At 44.5% G+C, this 21,469-nt stretch overlaps 2 protein-coding genes across 5 annotated transcripts in view; one reads left to right on the forward strand and one right to left on the reverse strand.

Moving 5' to 3' along the window:
• TEN1 (TEN1 subunit of CST complex) lies at positions 1–19,093 on the reverse strand. 2 transcript variants are annotated; one of them, XM_061176016.1, is made up of 4 exons: positions 18,831–19,093; positions 10,250–10,346; positions 6,286–6,443; positions 1–376 (listed from the first exon to the last, which is right to left on the reverse strand). In XM_061176016.1, the coding sequence occupies exons 2-4, from the start codon at positions 10,339–10,341 to the stop codon at positions 255–257; spliced, it is 372 nt and encodes a 123-aa protein (XP_061031999.1). In that variant the 5' UTR covers positions 10,342–10,346; positions 18,831–19,093; the 3' UTR covers positions 1–254. The 2 variants fall into 2 exon arrangements, with proteins under 2 accessions (XP_061031999.1, XP_061031998.1); XM_061176015.1 differs by lacking the exon at positions 18,831–19,093 and adding an exon at positions 18,551–18,780.
• ACOX1 (acyl-CoA oxidase 1) overlaps positions 18,835–21,469 on the forward strand; it is a 24,918-nt gene continuing 22,283 nt past the window's right edge. For 2 of the 3 annotated variants that reach the window (XM_061176011.1, XM_061176010.1), the window contains exons 1-2: positions 18,835–19,336; positions 19,612–19,771. In XM_061176011.1, coding sequence (XP_061031994.1) covers positions 19,228–19,336; positions 19,612–19,771 — 269 coding nt within the window. In that variant the 5' untranslated portion in view covers positions 18,835–19,227. Of the gene's footprint in view, positions 19,337–19,611; positions 19,772–21,469 lie in introns of those variants that run through there. The other variant, XM_061176012.1, reaches the window with a different exon arrangement.

A 21,469-nucleotide genomic window follows, 5' to 3' on the forward strand; every position in this document is an offset into this window, starting at 1 on the left:
TCCGTCACACCACATGGCTTTATTCACGAGGACCTTCTGCAACCCTCCAGGACCCACACGGGGCGCAGCTCCCAGGGCCCCAGAGCCCCGCCTCTGATCTCTAGGCTCCCATTTCTGGGGCAATCCCGATGAACAACCCCTCCCGTCTTCTCTCCAGGAAGCTCCTGCATCTTCTCGGCAGCAGCTCTAGCGCGGATGGGGGGAGGCGGGGGGCGGGGTCGGGGGGGGTTTGCCAGGAGCTGCCGTTTTGCTCTCTACTGGCTGCTGTCCCTCTCTCGCTGGTACAGCCTCTGCTCCCGGATGGCTTGTTCTAACAAGGGGAGATTCATTCCTTCCACACAAGTCAGCACCCGGGCCTTCACCACGCAGCCTCCATCTGAAAGACACAGACACCAAGGCACAGGCAGTGTCAGCAACACACCCTGCAGATGCGTTCCAGCCGTTTCCCCTCGACTTGATCTCGGTCCTGGGTTTTGACAGAAGAGTCTGACAGGGCACAGGTGAGAAGGATGGTTTACAGGATGCTGACCATTTGTCTACTTGGGCCTCAGAACTGCGGGCCCGCCATGCGCTACAGGCACATGGCTGAAACTCAGGCGGTAGCCTGAAAATTCCATTCCTCCAGGGAGGAGGCCCAGAGAGATGTAGCCTCTACTTCCCTCTTTTGTCATCTTAACTCCTACCAGCTTCTCTGTAGCTCCCAAGTGCCCAGAGTTGAGGAGGGGTCTCAATCACCACCCTAGTTCTCCATTTGTACCAAGGGAAGGGCCCCTTGGCTTCATAGGGCTCACTGGCATTGGAAATTGGGGCAAAGAGAACCCCATATTTAATCAATCCAAGGGGAGAGTCTGGCCTTACAGGGGCAAGTCATCCCACCCTGGACAAGGGGCTGGGGGCGCTTCTAGCAGATGCTGTGGTGAGCTGATGGAAAGGTTTGTCAATGTTCAGGTGACACCAAATAGGAAGGACATCTGGGGTTTGCCCTAATAGGTTGTTTTTGGTTGTTGTTTTTTTTTTTTTTGCACTATGTTCTCTCTGCTCTCTGGGCACGTCAGTGAATACATTCAATGTTCTAGAACATTATGCTGTCGTCTTTTGATGCCGTTTTGAGATAGAGGCTCTCTCTGGTTAAAGTCTATGCCTAACTTTTCCTCTAGTCTAGGTCACTTTATTGATTTAACAGAGCCCAGGGGCAGAATTCAGAGAGTTGGACTGTGTAGATTCCAGGCTTCAACACAGAATGATGAACTCATTTGAAACATGAGGTTGCCTGTGTGTCGTCAGCTTCTGTTGGCCCCAGCGCTGGACTGCAGGGGCTGCATGGCCTAGAGTGGGGTTGGGGGGGGGCATGGGACAGTATGTGGATCTGTGGATGGGTGTAGACTGTTGATTCTCATCACTCAGGCCTCTTCAGGAATAGCTGGCTCATCTATACTGATCAATCAAACAGGATATTTGCCTAAACTTCATTTGGCACTGAAAGGCCTAGACCTTTTCTTGTGACACATGTGGCCCTAAGTAGTTTTCACAGAGCAGCTGCATGTGTTCAGGATGACACAGGGAGAGCAAGGACAAAATCAGAGTGCTCTAATTCGCAGTTAAAAATCTCAAAATAGAAGCATAGGTCAAATGTTTCCAAACTTCCTGTATGAAGATTTTCTTAGTATTGGACTTAATTTCACAGAACTTTCCTTACAATAATAATGCCTGTCAGCTCTTTCCTCCCCTCAGCCTGGGGAAACCTTCTCTTCGAGATACAGATAGTGGAACATGTTTCTTCCCATGAGTGAAGAAAAGTTATTAAAAATGGAAGTGAACTTTAGAAGTATGATTATCACAGGGACAAATTTGGCAATTGTTAGTCCATCTGCAAAAGGTCTGTGTAAATGGAATAAAAGAACGGCATTTGAAGAGTGCTGCAGGGGAGGAGAAAGGAGTTTATGAACCCAGAGAAATAGTCATTTAGGGGAATCTCTTCTTGCAAAGAAAAAGAACCTGCTGCAAAGGAGAAGGGCTGAGGGAATTCCCTGGTGGTCCAGTGGTTAGGACTCTGCGCTTTCAATGCCGAGGGTGTGGGTTCAATCCAGAATGCAGTGGGTTGAGGTGTGAGTCTGAGATAAGGAGGGGTGATATGGAGAACAGATCTTCTTTTAGGAAGTTTGACTGTGGAGGGAGGAGGGTCACAGCTAGGTAGGGATAGAGCTGAACTTGACATTATTGTTGCTATTATTTTAATACAGAAGAGGCTTGAGTGCTTTATATGCTGGGAGGGAAGAACCAGTGGTAACAGGTTAAGGATTCAGCTGAGAAAGCAAAGCCCCTGCAGGAAGGCAGGCATGCATCATAGCACAGGGGCTGCACCGCAGGCAGGAGGGACCCTCCTCTCTCCCAGACTGGAGGAAAGGGGCTACTGATGGGTGTGGATGCATATAATTTTAGGAGAGGCTGCAGCTGTGGCCTCAATTTTACCTGGGATGTAGGAGGTGAGGTAATTTGCTGGAAGGGACAGGGAGGTGATGATGAAGGGGGTCCTGCGTGAATGCCTGAAATAGCTGTTGCGGGTCAGGGGGAGGGGGGACCAGCCAGGACATATGGAAGGAATTCTAGGCAGCGTGAAGGGCCCGGAAGAGGTAAGAGACCTTGAAACCATTGTGCTAGGAATCCCTGGAGCTTTGTGAACTTTCTCCATCAACAGCTGGGTGGGACCTGAGAGGGTGGGGATTGGGGTTTAATCAGGGAGGAATGATGGAAGACGAGGGGTTGGAACTTCTGCCAGGAAAGTGGTTGAAATGATAGTGAGGTCAAGCTGGAGGGGAGAGAAGGTGGTCCCAATGGGTGACGAGGCAGCAAGATACTGAGGGTGGAACCTAGTTTCAGGCGGCAGAGGCCGGCGGGTCCGGGTACGTCAGGCAGCAGTGGGGCGGAGGTGGCAGAACTGGTCGCTGCAAAGGAGGAGCTGCCAGGATTTCCGCCCCACCTCTGGGTTCTGTGATGCGTGCGGGGCCTGGGAGCCTCCACGTGGGAGGGCGGGAGGGGAACTGCTCCCTGGGGGAAAAGCCAGGTTTCAGGCAAGTCCCAGAGAAGGGGGCTTGAAGGTTTGAGAGGACACAAGGAAGGCCTGTGAGGGCAGGAAGCAGTCAGGTGCACGGAAACCGGAACAGGTGGGATTTATGGTGAGAGCTCTGGGGCAGCTTCTTGCTGTAGGCGAGTAACCTCCAGCCTGGTATTCCATGCGGGCCCCTGGAGCAGAGCGGGGCCGAGGCTGTGTCCTCCCATCTTAGTCCCCGGACTGGACGCCCTCAGCCCTGCGGGGTGTCCCGGCCAGCTGGTGTTGGCACATGGCTGGCATTTCTTCTCTTTCGTGTGCAAACATTTCAGAAAGGTGACTTGAGGGGGCCTCTGGTCCATCCTCAGAACTGCCAACCTTGCCACGGGGCAGGCAACCGTGTGTGGTTGACCTTTGTGTCCCCACAGGACTTCAGACCTGGCCGGGGGCCAGACAGGCCTCCGCAGGTTGGAGGTCAGTGACCACTGCCCAGCTCAGCCCACACTCTGCCCTCCCTCCTCACCGTCGTCTTTCTTTCCTTGTGTCAGTCTCGAATGACGAGCATGTAGTCTCAGAAATTAGAAACTGAGGGGAAAAATTTTTTTTAAGGAAAAAAACCCCTACACATTGTGATGAAAATAATGATAAGTGGTAAACTAGCCAGAGCCTAGGAAGAATCCTGCTGGGTCTGAGGCTTGACTATTGAGGTTCCATTTTTTTTGTTTTTCGGCAAGAACACATCAGAGCAGTACTGTCTGTGCTCTCCTGGCGCATCACACCAGAGGCACACGATCGATCGGTCCGATTTTTGTAATGTTTGATCACCTGAGCTACGGTGTTCCCGGCAAGCTTCCACCTAATGATTTGAGCGGCCAGTGATAACGATCGTTGCCTGTATTTATTATTTCCTCGGGGCTTTTAACATGGTGACTTTAGAATTTAATTGTTTCTCCTGCATTTATTCACTGTGATTCTTCTGTAAAGAACGTTCCCTCCTCCAGCCATTTGGTTTCCCTGCAATATATTCCTTTCAGAAAAAGGTAGGATAAACTCAAGGGAAGGAAGAGCAGGTTTAATGCAACCAGGTGGAAGCAATTAGCTAATTCCAGACCCAAGTTCTCCAATAAATGGCACTGAAAAAAGGAAAAAAGGAAGACAGAACTGTTATAGAGACTTGGGATATGTAACCCAAAGGCAATGCATGGACTTTGTTTGCCTCCCGCTTTTAAACTAACTTTTTGTAAAAAGCCGTTTTGGGGCCGAGGAGGGAAATGATCACAGACAAGGTATGTACTAGAGTATATTAAGGAACAGCTACTCATTTTGTTGGGCGTGATCGTGATGTTAGAGATAGACATTGAGGTATTTATGGGTAAATGAAATGATGTCAGATTTGCTCTAAAATACACCAGCAAAATAAGTAAGTAAATGTGGGCGATGATGACACAAGAGTGGAATGTGGATCACTGCTGAATCTGGGTGACGGGTACATGGAGGCTCATTCTACTTTTGTGCTTGTTTGATTTGAAAACATTAAATTTAAAAAGTTATATGGGTTGAATTTGTACTTTAAAGTTTTTTCCATTTTTCTTCCCACAAATAATTCTAAATGTCTTCTCCAGGTCCCAGCCTGGTCCTGGCCTGATGTCCCACCTTAGTATCAACCCCTCTCTGTATCTGCAATCAGACCTTTGAGTTACAGATACTGGGCAGTTGGCTCCTGAGAGCTCCCAGGACTCCCTGTAGGGGCCAGGAGTGCAGGAGGGAGTCTCAGGTGATGTGGGCTGCAGTCAAAGTGGAAATGATTTATTCAAGGCCCTTTGTACCCATTTCCACCCCTCCTCCTGATACTTCTCTCAAATCAATTATGAAGGCAGTGACTCTGAGCTCAAAGGCTTAAGCCTGAATAAAGATTAACTTTTATTAAATCAAACGTAATCAAAGTAAGCCCCATTTACTTTTTTTCTAGTGCATTTCATCCAGAGTTAAAAACCACTGCAACTTTTAGAAAGTAAGTTGGGAGTGTAAATCAAGAAACATAAATGTTCATATCCTTTAATGTAGCAATTCCACTTTTAGGAAACTACCCTAAAGAAATAATCAGAAAATGGACAAAGATTGGTAATAGTTAAAGGCTATTAACTACAGCATTTTTAATATGTATCTAGATAGATTGTTTAAACTGTTTTTTCCCTCTGGCTATAAAGCAATACATTTTCATTGTCAAATGCTAATAAAAGTATAAGGAATCCCACAGCCCCACCACCCAGAAATAATTACTATTAATGTTTTGGTAAATGATATTTCAAACTTTTATGTGTATAAAAAATGTCTATTTAACAAAAATGAGATCATATGATACATACTGTTTTGTAAACGGCTTTTTCTTAGTAAAATACTTCTAACATCTTTTCATGTCAACTGATATAAATTTACAACACCATTTTTGATGGCTGTATAATATTCTCCTGGCTGAATATCTCATAGTTTCTTTAACCAATTAATGTACAGTGTACTTATAAGAGCAAAAAATGGAAACAATACAAATGTCTAATGCTTGTGTGAATTAGTGTACACATCTAATCTATAAAATATTATATAGCCATTAAATACTATATCTAGAAAAAATTTTCAAGACATGGGGGAATGCTTATGATATAATGTTAAATTAAAATAACCAGATACAACATGTTATAGTTACATAAAGCATGTGAAGGAAAATGGCACAGGGACAGCCAGAGAGGGAGGCAAAGAACACAAGTACCTAGGTTTTAAAGGGCAAGCTTCAACCCTTGATGCCATAGAGATTCTCCCAGGTTGCTTCTGTTCCTTCCCTTGTGTTTTATTTCTCTTACCCTGACTTCCTGGCCTGTTACTCCAGCCCCATCCTCTCTGAGCCTTAGTTTTCTCATCTATGAAATAGCCATAAGATGACTCATTAAGGGCTGGTGAGCAGATTCAAAAAGATTTAAGCAAACCTCCTAGTACCAGGCCTGACATGTTGTAGGCCTTCAGAAATTAATGATTTCTCTCCCCTCTTTCTCACTTCCCTACGGCAGGTCCACCTCAAGCCCAATCACGTCTCTTTCCTATGAGTCCCTATAACTCGTGGGCTGATTTGGAAGGAATGTTAACCCCAATGAGGGACCCCTCCTGGGTCAGAAGCCAAGCCCAGGCACCCAAAAGACTGCCCCACTCAGGACCCAGAGTGAAAAAGGGTGTGTGAAGCCAAGGCTTACCCTTCTGGTGCTCCAGCTCCCCAAGGACCATGTAGAGGGAGCCCACCTGGGCTTGGAACGGTTCCACCAACTTGGTACAGACGAGGATCGGGTGCTGGTCAGATCTGTGCTGAGCCATCAGGGTCACTCGGGACTTCGTCATGTCGTAGCTGTACAACCTGGAGGTCAGGTAAGTGTGATCATTTCCATCCATAGACAGAACCAACCCAAAGTTCAGAAGGTTCTGGGAGGCCAATACATCCATGGGAAAATGTTCAGCCTCACTCGGATCAGAGAAATTAAAGTGGCAGCAACAGAAAAGGTTAATTAGGTCTACATAACTGAGGTATAAATTACATGCATTAAAAGGGACCTGTTCATTGACTGTTGACAAAAGTATACACTGTGTAACCAGCACCCCAATCAAGCTTTGGTACATTTCCATCACCCCCAAAAGTCCCCTTGTGTCCCTCTGAACTCAGTCTCCCCACCTCCCACCCCAGGCAACCACTGATCTGCTCTTGGTCTCCACAGATGAGTTTTCCTTCTCAAGCACCTCATGTAAATGGAATTCTAACAGCATGAATTCTTCTGTGTCTAGCCTCTTGCACTCAGCATAATGGTTTGGAGACCCATTTATGCTGTTGGGTAAATCAGTAGTTTGTTCCTTTTTATTGCTTGGTAGCACTCAGTTGAATGGATCAATAAATTATTATATCCTCACCAGCTGATTTGGTTTGCTTACGGACTTGTGCTGACATATGTTTTCATTTCTCGTGGGGAAATGCCCAGGTGGGATTTCTGGGTCATATGGTCAATCTGTCTGTTTAAAGGAAACTGCCAAATTGTTTTTCAAAGTGGTTGTGCCACTTTACTTTCCCCCCAGCAACATATGAGGGTTCTAGTCATTCCAAATCCTTGTCAGCACAGGCTACGGTCAGTCTTTTTAATTTTAGCCACTCTAGTGGGCATGAAATACCGTACCATTGTGGTTTTAATTTGCATTTCCCTAATGACACATGGTGTTGAACAAATTTTCACGTGTTTATCTGCCCTCTGTATATCTTCCTTGGCAGTGTCTTGTTTAAATCTTTTACCTATTTAAAAATTAAGTTCTTTGTCTTCTTATTGGGTTATATGAGCTCTTTGTTTATTCTAGGTACAAATCATTTGTTGAATATAGATAATATACACACACATGTTCACTTATTTTCTACCAGTTCGTGGCTTGCCTTTTAATCTTCTTTTTTTTTTTTTTTTTTAATTTTATTTATTTATGTATTTATTTACTTATTTTTGGCTGCGCTGGGTCTTCATTGCTGCGTGCGGGCTCTCTCTAGTTTCAGTGAGCGGAGGCCACTCTTTGTTGCGGTGCGCGGGCCTCTCACTGCGGTGGCCTCCCTTGTTGCGGAGCATGGGCTCCAGGCACACGGGCCCAGCAGTTGCAGCTTGCGGGCTCAGTATTTGTGGCGAACAGGCTTAGCTGCTCCGCGGCATGTGGGATCCTCCCGGACCAGGGCTCGAACCCATGTTCCCTGCATTGGCAGGCAGACTCCCAACCACTGCGCCACCGGGGAAGCCCTAATCTTCTTAATGGTAGCTTTTGATGAGAAGCTTTTAATTTTGTTGAAGTCCAATTTATTCATTATTTTTCTTTTATGGTTTTTGTTTTGTTTTGTTTTGAATATTTATTTATTTATTTATTTGGCTGCACCGGGTCTTAGTTGCGGCCTGCAGGATCTAGTTCCCTGACCAGGGGTCGAACCTGGGCCCCCTGCATTGGGAGCTCGGAGTCTTACCCACTGAACCACCAGGGAAGTCCCTATGGTTTTTGTTTTCTGAGTCTAAGAAATCTTTGCCTATCTCAAGGTGTGTATGAAGGTTTTCTCCTGTTTTCTTCTAAAGATTTTATAGTTTTAGCTTGTTCATTTATGATCCAGTCAGAATGATTTTTTTTTTTTTTTGGTATGCTGTGGGGTAGGGCTCAAGGTGTTTTTTTACCCCCATAAAAATATCCAGTAGTTCCAGCACCATTTGTTGAAATGACTATACTTTCCCCACTCAATTAAATTGATGTCTTTGTTGAAAATCAATTGATTTTGGTTAAATAAATAGATGTGGTTAAATAAATTATGGTATGTCTATGCAATGAAATAAAATGGATCTATTTAAAGTGATGATATAGATTTACATATTTGGCATGGAACTAGGTCTACCATACACAGTTAAGTATGGTACAATATAGTAATATAATAGGATCTCATCTAGCTTAAAATATTTATACATGTATGTATATATATGTCTCCAAGATGGTCCCCAATGATTCTTATCTCCTGGCATCCGCATCCCTGTGTAGTCCTTACCACCCTGACTAGCGCTGACCTGTGTAACCAATAAACATTGCAGAGATGACCTAGAGTGATTTCTGAGGTTAGGTCATTGACATTGTAGCTTTCTCTTTGCCCTCTCTGTTGAGTCACTCCTTCTGGGGAAAGCCAGCTGCCATGTTATCAAGACTCTCAAGCAGCCGTATAGAAAAATCCGTATTGAGGAAGTGAGCCTTCTTGACAACAGGCAGCACAAAATTGCCAAACATGTGAAAGAGTCATCATAGAATCAGATCTTCCAGGTCCACGCCAGCCCTCAGATGCTGGCAGCCCTGGCTAACATCTCGACTGCAATCTTCAAAGTCAATCTGAGACAGAACCACCCAGCTAAGCCACTCCCACATTCCTGACACTAAGTATGAAAAAATAAGCATTTATTGTCATTTTAAGCCACTTAATTTTGGGGTGATTTGTTACACAGCAATATGTGACTAACACAGTATATATGTATATACACATATTGTGTATATACACACCCACCCACATAAACACACAAACACACATGAAAAAGCATGTAATCACCAAAAGGTTAGCGGTGGGTGGTTGTCCAGACAGTGGAATTACAGGTGATTTTTACTTGCTTTCTTTACACCCTTACGGATTGTCTACATTTTTTACAATGAATATGTATTAATTTTTTAGCATTTAAAAATTATTAGAGACTTCCCTGGTGGCGCAATGGTTAAGAATCTACATGCCAATGCAAGGGACACAGGTTTGATCCCCGGTCCGGGAAGATCCCACATGCCGCGGAGCAACTAAGCCCCTGCACCACAACTACTGAGCCTGTACTCTAGAGCCCGCGAGCCACAACTACTGAAGCCCGCGAGCCACAACTACTGAAGCCCATGCGCCTAGAGCCCGTGCTCCGCAACAAGAGAAGCCACTGCAATGAGAAGCCCACGCACCGCAACGAAGAGTAGCCCCCGCTCGCCGCAACTAGAGAAAGCCCGCACGCAGCAACGAAGACCCAATAAATAAATAAATATATTTTAAAAAACAAAAATAAAAATAATTAGATAAAATTATGACTATTTTAATTTTTAAAATAATTTTGAAAATATATAATAGATAATAATAAATAATAAAATGTAAAAATAAGTGATTTTTTAGTAATTAAAAATATGTACTTTAGGGGACTTCCCTGGTGGTGCAGTGGTTGGGAGTCTGCCTGCCGGTGCAGGGGACACGGGTTCCAGCCCTGGTCCGGAAGGATCCCACATGCTGCAGAGTGGCTGGGCCCGTGCGCCACGGTTGCTGATCCTGGGAGCCCGCGGGCCACAGCTGCTGAGCCTGCGCACCACAACTGCTGGGGCCCACGTGCCTGGAGCCCGTGCTCTGAACGGGAGAGGCCACCGCAGTGAGGGGCCAGCGCACCGCAGCAAGGAGTGGCCCTGGCTCGACGCGGCTGGGGGGAGCCCGCGTACAATGGCGAGGACCCAATGCAGCCAAAAATAAATAAATAAATAAATAAAATAAATTTATAAAAAATATATATATATACTTTTAAAATAATTTTTAGAATATTATAATTTTAAAAAAAGACTATTTTAATTTTTTTTAAACATCCCCCCACCATGTGAAAAAACCATTCTCACCTGCCGAACGTTCTCAGTGTGTCCCCATCAGGAACTTGGCCGGCACTGACCTCCCAGGGGAAGTAATAGATCCCAGGTTTGGGCAGCATCATTGCTCCTGTAACCAAATAGTTGAGATGGATTTTTGAAGATTCCTGACAAACCAAGCCAACCACAAGATGGAGATTAACAGACAAGAGACCAGCAACAACTGGAAAGGTAGTTCCAGGGGGTGGTGTTTTAAAACTTAAAGAGATTTTTTGATAGGTTTATGCATTCACATATTTTTTAAAAAAAAACAATATACAAAAGATCTATGTGGAAAGTGTATTATTTCCACTCTAATTCCCATGCAGCCCATTCCTTCCCCAAGCCCCTAAACCTGGGATTGGTAAAAAGGCAGATAGTAATATATGACCTCTGTCACAACTACCAAACTCTGCCATTACAGTATGAAAACTCTCAAAGACAATAAATAACGAATGAGTGTACCTTATTTCCTTCAAATTTTATTTACAAAAACATGTCATGAGTTGTCTTGGCCTATGCTGATGTTTGCCAACCCCTGCCCTGAGGGGACCATTTCCATAAATTTTTATTTATCTTTTCATTATGCAAATAAGGACAAATATGAGTATATATTTATTTCCCTTCTATACTACAGTATACATACTGTTCTTTTTTTTTTCACTTAATATATTTTGACACTTTCATAGTTGTATATAAAGGGAGTCTTCACATTTTTTAAACAAACTTTGTATTTTAGAATGGTTTTCATTTATTTTTTAAAGAAACCTGTAAAGATGGTACAGAGAATTCCTATAAACATCACACCCAGTTTTCCCTATAATTAACATCTTACATTAGTATGACACATTTGTCACAATCAGCCCGTATCAATATGGTACTATTAACTCAACTCCATACTTTATTTGGATTTCATTGGTTTTTCCCTACTGTCCGTTTCCTGTTCCAGAGTCCCCTCCAGAATCCCACATTACATTTTCTTTTTTTTTAAATAAATTTTATTTGTTTATCTTATTTTTGGCTGCGTTGGGTCTTCGTTGCTGCACGCGGGCTTTCTCTAGTTGCGGCGAGCGGGGGCTTCTCTTCGTTGCGGTGTGCGGGCTTCTCATTGCGGTGGCTCCTCTTGTTGCGGAGCACGGGCTCTAGGCGCACAGGCTTCAGTATTTGCGGCACGCAGGCTCAGTAGTTGTGGCCCACGGGCTTAGTTGCTCCGCAGCATGTGGGATCTTCCTGGACCAGGGCTCGAACCCATGTCCCCTGCATTGGCAGGCAGATTCTTAACCACTGAACCACCAGGGAAGTCCTAGAATCTTTTTTAAAGTAATTTTTCTACTCTCACCACGTATAAGCTAAGCTATAAGTAACTATATCATTAAATTTATTTTTATTTTTAAAATTACCATGCAGTAGCATTGACTCTTTGTGGGGTTAGGGTTGGGGGAGATAACTCTTTTGTGAATTTTAACCTCAATTTCTTCTTCAAACAAAAGCTGCTATGTGTTTGTTAAGACACTTCTGTGAAATAAGCACAGCTGGCTCCATAAATCATTATCCATACATTATCACACATTCAAGAAAGTTTCTGAGAAGACGTATCAGGACAGGCTTCTCTTGTGGGTCAACTGGATTTCAAATACTCTCTCTAGAAGTCTGAGTAATGGTACAACCTGTACTTCGAGCCTTGCCCTTTTCATTCCCCAAGGCAAAGTATCCACTTCTAGGAGAAAAAAATCCATGGTATGAAGAAGAGAAATATGCTTTTTTTTAACAACTGGGAAGTTTGAAAATACTGTACAGGAAGGATGGTGAACCAATCTGACTGCTTCTTTCATCTTTTCTGAAGCAACTGTCAAGATTTCTGTAGTGGGACTGAAGGTCAGAGAAGTAACACTTATAACTAAGTTCATCATAGCTTTTATCGGCTTTGGGTTTGTTTCTTGGGGACAAGAAACTTGATTGTATATGTTTACCACCCCACAATGAGAATAGCTTACTGGTTTATCATAAAAGGATATAATTCAGGAACAGCCAGAGAGAAGAGGTGCATAGAACACCGTAGGCGGGGAGGGGTGTGGAGCTTCCATGCCCTCTCTGAGCTTTGCCACTTTCCCAGCCCCTCCCTGTGTTCACCAACCCAGAAGCCATTCATCAATGTGTTTAAAGTTACAAGTCTTTGTTACTCTATATTACACAATGAATCTCCAACATTAAAACTCGAGTTGGGCTTCCCTGGTGGCGCAGTGGTTACGCATCTGCCTGCCAATGCAGGGGACACGGGTTCGAGCCCTGGTCCGGGAAGATCCCACATGCACCGGAGCAACTGGGCCCGTGAGCCACAACTACTGAGCCTGCGCGTCTGGAGCCTGTGCTCCGCAACAAGAGAGGCTGCGATAATGAGAGGCCTGCGCATCGCGATGAAGAGTGGCCCCCGCTTGCCACAACTAGAGAAAGCCCTAGCACAGAAACGAAGACCCAACACAGCCATAAATAAATAAATAAATTAAAAAAAAAAAAAAAAAAAAAAAAAAAAAAAAAAAACTCGAGTTACGCCACCTGATTTGACCTATGGCCTCAAAAGATTCTATCACCTGGGGATTATTTCCAATTTTAAGTGTAATCTCAACTAAATGAATTTTACAGTAACCAAATAAAATGATTATTTTACTATGCCTTTAAAAGTTTTGCAATCACCAGAGTAAAAATGAATTCAGGGAAGAATCACCACTGGATGCAAAAAGTACTGGGTAAAAGTTTGATGAAGAACCGGCATATTTACATGGTCTCAACAGTATCTCCCCCACAGATTACTTATTAATTACAAAGGGAAAAATGGTCCACTTCACAGTGAAGAAAATTAGCAAATACAACCTTCATGTGCCTTCTGGATGTGATGCACTAAGAAGGACACATTGTTTCTGTGATATTCCTGTAAAAAAAAATGTATAATCTGAATCTAATCACCAAGAAATATCACACAAGTCTGAATTGAGAGACATTCTACACAGCAACTGGTTTATATGCTCCAAAAGTGTAAAAATCACAGAAGATAAAGAAATTGCTCCAGTTAAAGGAGGCTAAAGCGATAGGACAACTGTTATGGGTGGAATTGTGTCCCCGCAAAAAGAGATGTTGAAGTCCTAACCCCCAAGGACCTCAGAATGTGACCTTATTTAGAAAGAGGGTCTTACAGAGGTAACCAAGTTAAAATGAGGTCATTACGGAGGGCCTAATCCAATATGACTAGTGCCCTTATAAAAAGGGAAAAGTTTGGACAGAGACAGACATGCACAAAGGGAGGAGGCCAGGTGAAAATGAAGGCAGAGATTGGGGTGATATGTATACAAGCCAAGGAAAGCCAAAGATTGCCAGCAAACTATCAGAAGCTAAGAGAGAGGCATAGAGCAGATTCTCACTCATAGCCTCAGAAGGAACCAACTCCGCTGATGCCTGGATCGTGGACTTCTGGCCTCCAGAACTGTGAGACAATACATTTCTGTTGTTTAAGCCACCTGGTCTGTGGTACTTTGTTATGGTAGTTCCAGCAAACTAATACAACTAAATATAATTCATGATCCTGGATTGGACCTTGGCTGGGAGGAAAAATTGTGATAAAGGACTTTATTGGACAATTGTAAATCCACAGAAAGGTCTGTAGGTTAGGTAATAGTATTGTATCAATGTTAAGTTTCCTTAATTTGATAACTGCTGTTCTCCTGTTCTCTTTGTCCATTTAGGTGGGTCCTTGGGAGGGAGAGGATATAGGCACAGGAGGACGATGTTTTAACCAGAACCAAGTCCCATGGCTTTAATACCACCTCCAAGCCACCCTTCTCCATCCCTGATCTGCTCAAGCCCAGGAGTCATTCTTTTTTTTTTTCCAGGAGTCATTCTTGATGTGTCCCTTTCTCTCATGGTTGCATCCAATCCATCACAAATGTCTGTCAGTTCTACCTCAAAATATTGAATCTATCCACTTCCCTCCATCTCCATGGTCACCACCCCATCCAGGCCTTCACCACCTTTATAACTGGTCTCTTTGTTTCCACTCTTTTCCTTCTACAGTCCATTCTCTTCATAACAACCAGGGTGATATTTTATTGTATTTTTTTAATAAATTTATTATTTATTTATTTATTTAGTTTTGGCTGCGTTGGGTCTTTGTTGCTGCACGCAGGCTTTCTCTAGTTGTGGCGAGCAGGGGCTACTCTTTGTTGCGGTGTGCGGGCTTCTCATTACGGTGGCTTCTCTTGTTGTGGAGCACGGGCTCTAGGCACTCGGGCTCAGTAGTTGTGGCTCACAGGCTCTAGAGCGCGGGCTCAGTAGTTGTGGCTCACAGGCTCTAGAGCGCAGGCTCAGTAGTTGTGGCGCAACGGGCTTTGTTGCTCCGAAGCATGTGGGATCTTCCTGGACCAGGGATCAAACCTGTGTCCCCTGCATTGGCAGGTGGATCCTTAACCACTGTGCCACCAGGGAAGTCCCAGAGTGCTATTTTAAAATAGAAAACATGCCACAGGAGTATTTTTTGCTAAAGCCTCAAGCCTGAATCTCATAAAGCCTCTAGATCTAAGCAATAGCTTATAGAAAATACAGAAATAGAGGAACATGTTAAAGATATCACAGAGAGGGAAATTGTGGGCAAGTCACACGAAAAACAACCTAGCTTTTTCAATAAATAAATCGAAGAAAAAAATCAATGTCTAGTGGAAACCTATACATTAAAAGAAGCTTAAGATTCTTATCAACCAACTGCAATGTGTAGACCTTGTTTGGACCCTGATTTGAACGAACCAACTGCAGACAATTTTTTACAAAGCAATCAGAGAAATCTTAATACTGATTGGATCTGTTGAGGTAGGAGATAGATGGGCCCCTGGGCCGGACAGCTGGGGTTTGTCAAGTGGAGTAAAACTGAAGCTTTGTTCTCTCACCCAGACACTCCAAGGACAAAGCTAGTGGCAGAAGCTGAGCTCTGCTGAAGTAAAGAGATAAGATGACCACTCCTGAGGTCAAGGAAAACTTCCCTGTCTGCACATGTGCAGGAAGGCTCCTTGGGATTCAAAAAGGGAGGGGATGCCACCCCATAATAAGTGTGGACATACTCCCACAGGCTTCTGCAGTGGGATCCACCTTAGCAAAAATACGCGCACGCATGTCGGGGAGGGTGGACTGGTCAGGTGTGAAAAAAGAAACGAGATAATTGGCCAAAGGTAAACAAAGACCAGGAAGAACTGTCCTATATAAGCGATTTAAATTACTTCCCCCCCCCCCCCCCCCCGCCCCGGCCATGCCTCGCAGCTTGTGGGATTTTAGTTCCCCGAGCGAGCAGGGATCGGAGCAGGGATCGAACCCAGGCCCCCTGCAGTGGAAGCACTCAATCCTAACCACTGGACTGCCAAGGAATTTCCTAAATTACTTCTTTATTGCGCTCTTCCTCATTAGAGAGGATGCCCATACCCTTTCTCTCTGGGTATGTATTTCTGCCTAGCTTCTGACTTCAATAAACTGCTTCCCTGTGTGCTCTCCCATACATTGTGCTGTGTCTCTAATAATAAACTTTGTACCTGTTTTTACAGTTTTTACCTCCTTGAAACGTTCTTGCTTTCAAACGGGGAGGGGTGGGGGTAGACCAGGGCCACTGGCGGTCTAGCAGCTGGGATTCCTGGTTTTCATCCAGGTTACCCAGGTTCAATTCCTAGGCAGGGAACTAAGATCTCTCTTCAGGACCACTCGCTGCTATCTCTGCGAGATCACTGGGATGACAATAAGGAATTTTTATTACTATTTCTAAGAGTGACGATGGAATTGGGATTGTGATTGTATTGCGACTGTGTCAAAAATAGTTTAAGATACATACTGAAAGCTTTTATGGATGATATGATATGGGATTTGCTTAAAATTAATGTGGTGGGGGAGTGGGTGGAGGCACAGTGGGTAACTGTTGAACCTGGGTGAAGAGTATATGGGGTTCTTTGTATTATTCCTCCTACCTTTGCGTGTTTGAAAATTTCCATAATAAAAGGTTTAAAAATGTAAATCAGATCACATAACTCCATTGAAAATCTATTAAATGCTTCTTACTATAACTGGTAAAATTCCAAGTCTACATTGGCCCATGATGCCACGTGGGGTCGGCGCCTGGCCTACCTTTCTGCCCTTGTTTGCCATCACCTTTCCTCTAGCTCTCCTTCACCTCAGAACTGCACATGTGCTTTGCCTCAGACTTGAACAGTCTTCCCCAGACTTTCACATGGCTGGTTCTCTCCCCTCTTTAGCTCTCAGGCCATCCACCTCCTCAGCAAGGCCTTCCCTGTTCACCCCATCTAACCACCCCCAGTCACTCCATCCTCACTGCAGTTTACTAAATAACAGAATTTCAAATAGCGAGATTTGTTTACTTGGTTAATGTCTCTGTCTCCCACTAACTTATCAGCTCCATGAGGGGCAGGATTCTGCATAGTTCCTCAGTGTATTCCCTGTGCCTGACAGTGTCTGGAACATTTTAAAATATTCATTGAATGGATGAATACACTCAGGAAGAAGAGAGTGAAAACCAAAACCATCTACCCTCCACACTCAGCCTGTTCACAGAGAACCCAAACCACATCGTACTGTCCACATTAACTTGACGTTGTGGTCCTGTGTCTTCATTAGCATCTTTTACTCTTCCTGGCTGTCCAGTCCAGACAAATGGTTTGAATATCAACAGCCAGTTTGCCCACTGAGATTTTTTGAATTCCCTCACCTTGCTCTTTCCACCAATTTTGACTGTTGTGCAGCGCTGTGTACCCAGTCCCAATCAAGACCCTGAACTGAAAGACTCGTCTTACACCAAACTTCCAATTCTCAGTAAATTCTGGCCTTACCCTCTCTCTCAGGCGCTGCTGAAGCTTTGCCAAGTAGTGGGCACCCTTACTCGAGTAAGCAATCAACTCAAATTTGTCTTATCAACAGGTTGTGTTGGTGATATTTGGAGAGGCAGCTTTTAAACAAGAGGAATACACAGTAGCCAAACTAAATAGTCTGATGCCCCCGGGGGGCATTAAAAACAGCATCAGTTATCTGTGACTTGCCCAGATACATTGGAGCCTGAGACAAAAGGAACAATCAGTAATAATGATTTGTCTCTATTTAAGATTTTCATATTTTACTCATTGTGGATTTTCCTACATTTTGATTTTTTAAAATGTCTTATTAAAACACTACTAATCCTGGGCCTTCCCTTAGTCCAGTGGCTAAGACTCCGCGCTCCCAATGCAGGGCGCCCGGGTTCAATCCCTGATCGAGGAACTAGATCCCACATACCGCAACTAAGAGTTCGCATACCGCAAGTAAAGATCACACATGCAGAAACTAACACCCGGCAGAGCCAAATAAATAAATAAATATTAAAATAAAAAATACTACGGACTTCCCTGGTGGCGCAGTGGTTAAGAATCCGCCTGCCAATGCAGGGGACACGGGTTCGATCCCTGGTTGGGGAAGATCCCACATGAAGCCAAGCGACCAAGCCCGTGCGCCACAACTACTGAGCCTGCGCTCTAGAGCCCGTGAGCCATAACTACTGAGCCCACATGCCACAACTACTGAAGCCCGCGCGCCTGGAGTCCGTGCTCCACAACAAGAGAACCCACCGCAATGAGAAGCCCACGCACCACAATGAAGAGTAGCCCCCACTTGCCGCAACTAGAGAAAGCCCGCGTGCAGCAACGAAGACCCAACGCAGACAAAAATAAATAAATAAATTTATTTTTAAAAAAAAACCTACTAATCTTGATTAGTTTTTTGGTGCTCCCTTTACTGTGTCTGAGGGGAAGGCCTCACTCACCTTACCCTATTCTCAGTAGTGTTATTAAAAATTGATGCGTCAGTTTTACAAACAAGTTTTTTTAAACTATTAACACTATTAAAAGTGTATAGTTTTAAAAAACGGGATTAGTATGTTGTTTAAAGTTACAAAGGTAAATGAGAGATAAAGGAGATGGGTAGCGTGCCACACCTTCGTTACCATGGCATAAGGTCAAAAGGTAACTAAAATGAGCAAATCAAGAAATAGCTTGGAAGTATTTTACTTCGATGTTCTTTAGGAAACAAAACTAGAAACACAATTTATTATGGTTAAAGTGGCTACCTCTGAGGATGGGGAATTTCTGCTTTTCATTACAAATCCTCTTATACTAGCTTTTTTCAACGTGTGCTTTTACTACTTTGATGACGATAATTGTGAAAACAAAATGTCTCCTTTCCAAAACCTCTAAGCACACTGCCAGTTCCGTCTCACTCTAAGTCCGAACTCACCCCATAAACAGGGGGGAGCGCCCCCAATTCCACACTCAGCTCCCCGCGGCCCACGCCTCTGGCAGCAAAGATGCCGTTATCTTAACAAACGATAGTTGGAGCCTCTCCCCGGTGCGACCCTCGTTCCCGTCCTTTTTTCCTCCAATCTTGGGAGGTTTTGGGTCATTCCCGGGGATGCCTTAGCGCGCGGACCCGGAAGCGGCGGGGCGGCCGCGTCCCGAGGCGCAGGCGCAGTCGTCCTCAGCCTCGTTGTCCCGCCCCTTCCCAACCACTCGCGAACCTCTGTGGGCTTCCTGGCCTTGGGTTCCCTCTTTCCGCCCAGCGTGACCACGTGACGAGGGAGGGGTGAGTTGCGGAGAGCGCTTCGCTTTCCCCACAGGGCAATTTCTTGACCTTCTTCCGGGGTCTCCTTGCCTGGGGCCGCTTAGAGGCTCCCCTGGCCGAGAGCAGGGGACCCGCCCGCCCCGGCGCCGCCTCCGCCTCGGCCGCGGTCGGTCACGCGCGGAGAGGCCGCGGTGAAGGAGAAAGGGCGGGCCGGGGCGGGACGAGGCGAACGGGGGCGGGAACTCGCGGTGTCCTGGGGAGGCTCTTAGGGCTGGGCCCGCGCTGGAGGTGCGGACACTCGCTGTTGCTGCTGCCCGCCGCCTCGGTCTCCGCTGCCTCTGCTGGCCGTCACCATGAACCAGGACCTGCAGAAGGAGCGGGCCGCCGCCAGCTTCAACCCGGAGCTGCTCACGCACGTCCTGGACGGCAGCCCCGAGAACACCCGGCGCCGTCGAGAGATCGGTGAGGGCGGCGGGCCAGGCCTCCTTCCTTCCCCGAGCAAAGCTTGAGACTCCCTCCGGGAGGAGTCGGGGGACGCTGTAGGGCGTAGGCCGCAGCCTCTGGCCCAGCTTTAGGGGAGCCGGGACCCCCATTTCCAGGGGCGGCTCTGGCGGGGGGAATCGCCTATAACGAGAGGGGACCTGTGCCCGTGAGTCTGAAACCTGCTGTGACCCAGGGAGCTTTAACGGAGCCCTGAATTTCTGTCTTCCTCTTGATACCCTTTAACTCCCTACCAGAGAACCTGATTCTGAAAGACCCAGACTTCCAGCATGAGGACTTGAATTTCCTCAGTCGTAGCCAGCGTTACGAGGTGGCTGTTAGGAAGAGTGCTACCATGGTGGAGAAGATGAGGAAGTTTAACATCGCAGACCCTGCTGAAATCATGTGGTTTAAAAAGTAGGTATGCCTTAGCTTAGATCAAGTGCCTAAGCCAAATCCGCAATCTGCGGTGTCCATTTTCATCGTGCTTGACGTTTGAAGACTCGAATTGGCATATTTTCACTCCATTTTAAAGTTATTTGTGTCGAAAATAATGTTTACTTTTGTATTTAAACCTTTTAAAGGGATGGCATTTGTAAAAAGTTGATCATGGAAATGCTATAATTTTCTATCTGAAGAGGCATACAAATTCGGTCCAGATGTCTCAATTTTGAGTGATTTAAATACAGAATGACTTTGCTTTTTGTAAGAAGGAGGCCTGCTAAATTTAGAAGCTGCATTTGGAAGGATGCTTTCAGTTGCAAGAACCAAACATTAAATATTTTGGAGCAGTAACAGTTTGTATTTTCATATGCGTGTAGATCTTGAGTTTAAAATAATGGAAAATATGGGTGGATGAAGAAGAACTTTAGTCAAACCTCAGAATGAGTATAAAGTATTCTAAGAACCCAGCATTGTTGAATCTGGTGATGGTATTTAAATGGCTCCCCTGTGCATACAAGACCTCATAAAAACATGCCTTGGTCCTATTGCTGAAAAGAGTATGTCCTTTTTTCAAACCATCTGCTTTTTGTAGTGTTTTTAGATCAGAAATAAAACATACTTTTTTTTTTGCCTTTATGTAAATAAACACTATAATTAGATAATCTTAGTACAAGATTTCTTTGACTTTCAGCATCTCTTACACTTCTCGCTTATTCCTGGGCATTTCCTGTTTTAGGCCTCTACATTTTAGAAGAACTCCGGTATTTTCATCAATAAAGAATAAATGGTGTGAATGGTACATATTTAAGAGCCAAGAAAAATGAAACATGTTACAAGTTCTGCCTTTATGTAGCAATAGGCATTCCTCCCTTATACTACTGCTGCAAATACATTTGGTATATAATTATTTTCAATTTGACCTGGTTATTATTGTCAAGAGGAAATGATTTATTCCAGCCCTTAGGACCACACTCAGAACTCCTTTCCATTTTAGTTACAAAAATACAGTTAATTTGGTAGTCCAGTCAGAGTACTTACTAACTTCCAAATGCTTTTTTTTTATTTTTAAAGTTTGTAACTCTTGGCTGTGAGGATATTGAGGTGGAGTAACTCCTAGAAGATTATGTTTCTAATTTTCCTGAGTTCGGTCTGTGAACTTTAAAAAATTAGTAAGATTTTATTCTTCCTGAAAACAACACAAAAGAGGAGGTTTGTTTTGTTTTACTTTAAAATGGCTGATGCCGTGTGTTTCAGAGTTGGTTAGAAGATTTCATGATCTGTGGTGGTGCATAACGTGTAACCAGACTCCAGTGAAGTCACAATGAAATAAAGCCCTTTATATGAGTTAAAGATCAGTGGACACCAGCCAACTGTTTTGCGTATCATTTTTTATGACACAGACCTCACTATTTGGGAAATAGAAAGTACAAACTGTGGCATACCCTTTGACATCCTTCCAGTATTTCTGGGATGTAACAGGGAGATCAATGTATGTTAGAGAAGGGGATTGAAAATTAGTCTTGGCAATTACTGAACGCCATCGATTGTCACTCACACCCATGTCTTATGTATCACTAACAAAGTTAACTATGATGTACCATTAATTGTGAGATGCATCAGATTTCTTAAATGCTAAAATTGGCTGTGAGGAGAGGGATGCTATAATTAATG

Source organism: Eubalaena glacialis, chromosome 19 (assembly GCF_028564815.1).
Source record: "Eubalaena glacialis isolate mEubGla1 chromosome 19, mEubGla1.1.hap2.+ XY, whole genome shotgun sequence".
Lineage (NCBI taxonomy): Eukaryota > Metazoa > Chordata > Mammalia > Artiodactyla > Balaenidae > Eubalaena > Eubalaena glacialis.

Coding starts and splice junctions, on each gene's coding strand:
- TEN1 (XM_061176016.1), bottom strand. CDS start 10,341: ATGATGCTGCCCAAACCTGGGATCTATTACTTCCCCTGGGAGGTCAGT. Junction 6,444..10,249: donor ACACTGAGAACGTTCGGCAG/GTGAGAATGGTT, acceptor CCTGACCTCCAG/GTTGTACAGCTACGACATGA. Junction 377..6,285: donor GGAGCTGGAGCACCAGAAGG/GTAAGCCTTGGC, acceptor TGTGTCTTTCAG/ATGGAGGCTGCGTGGTGAAG.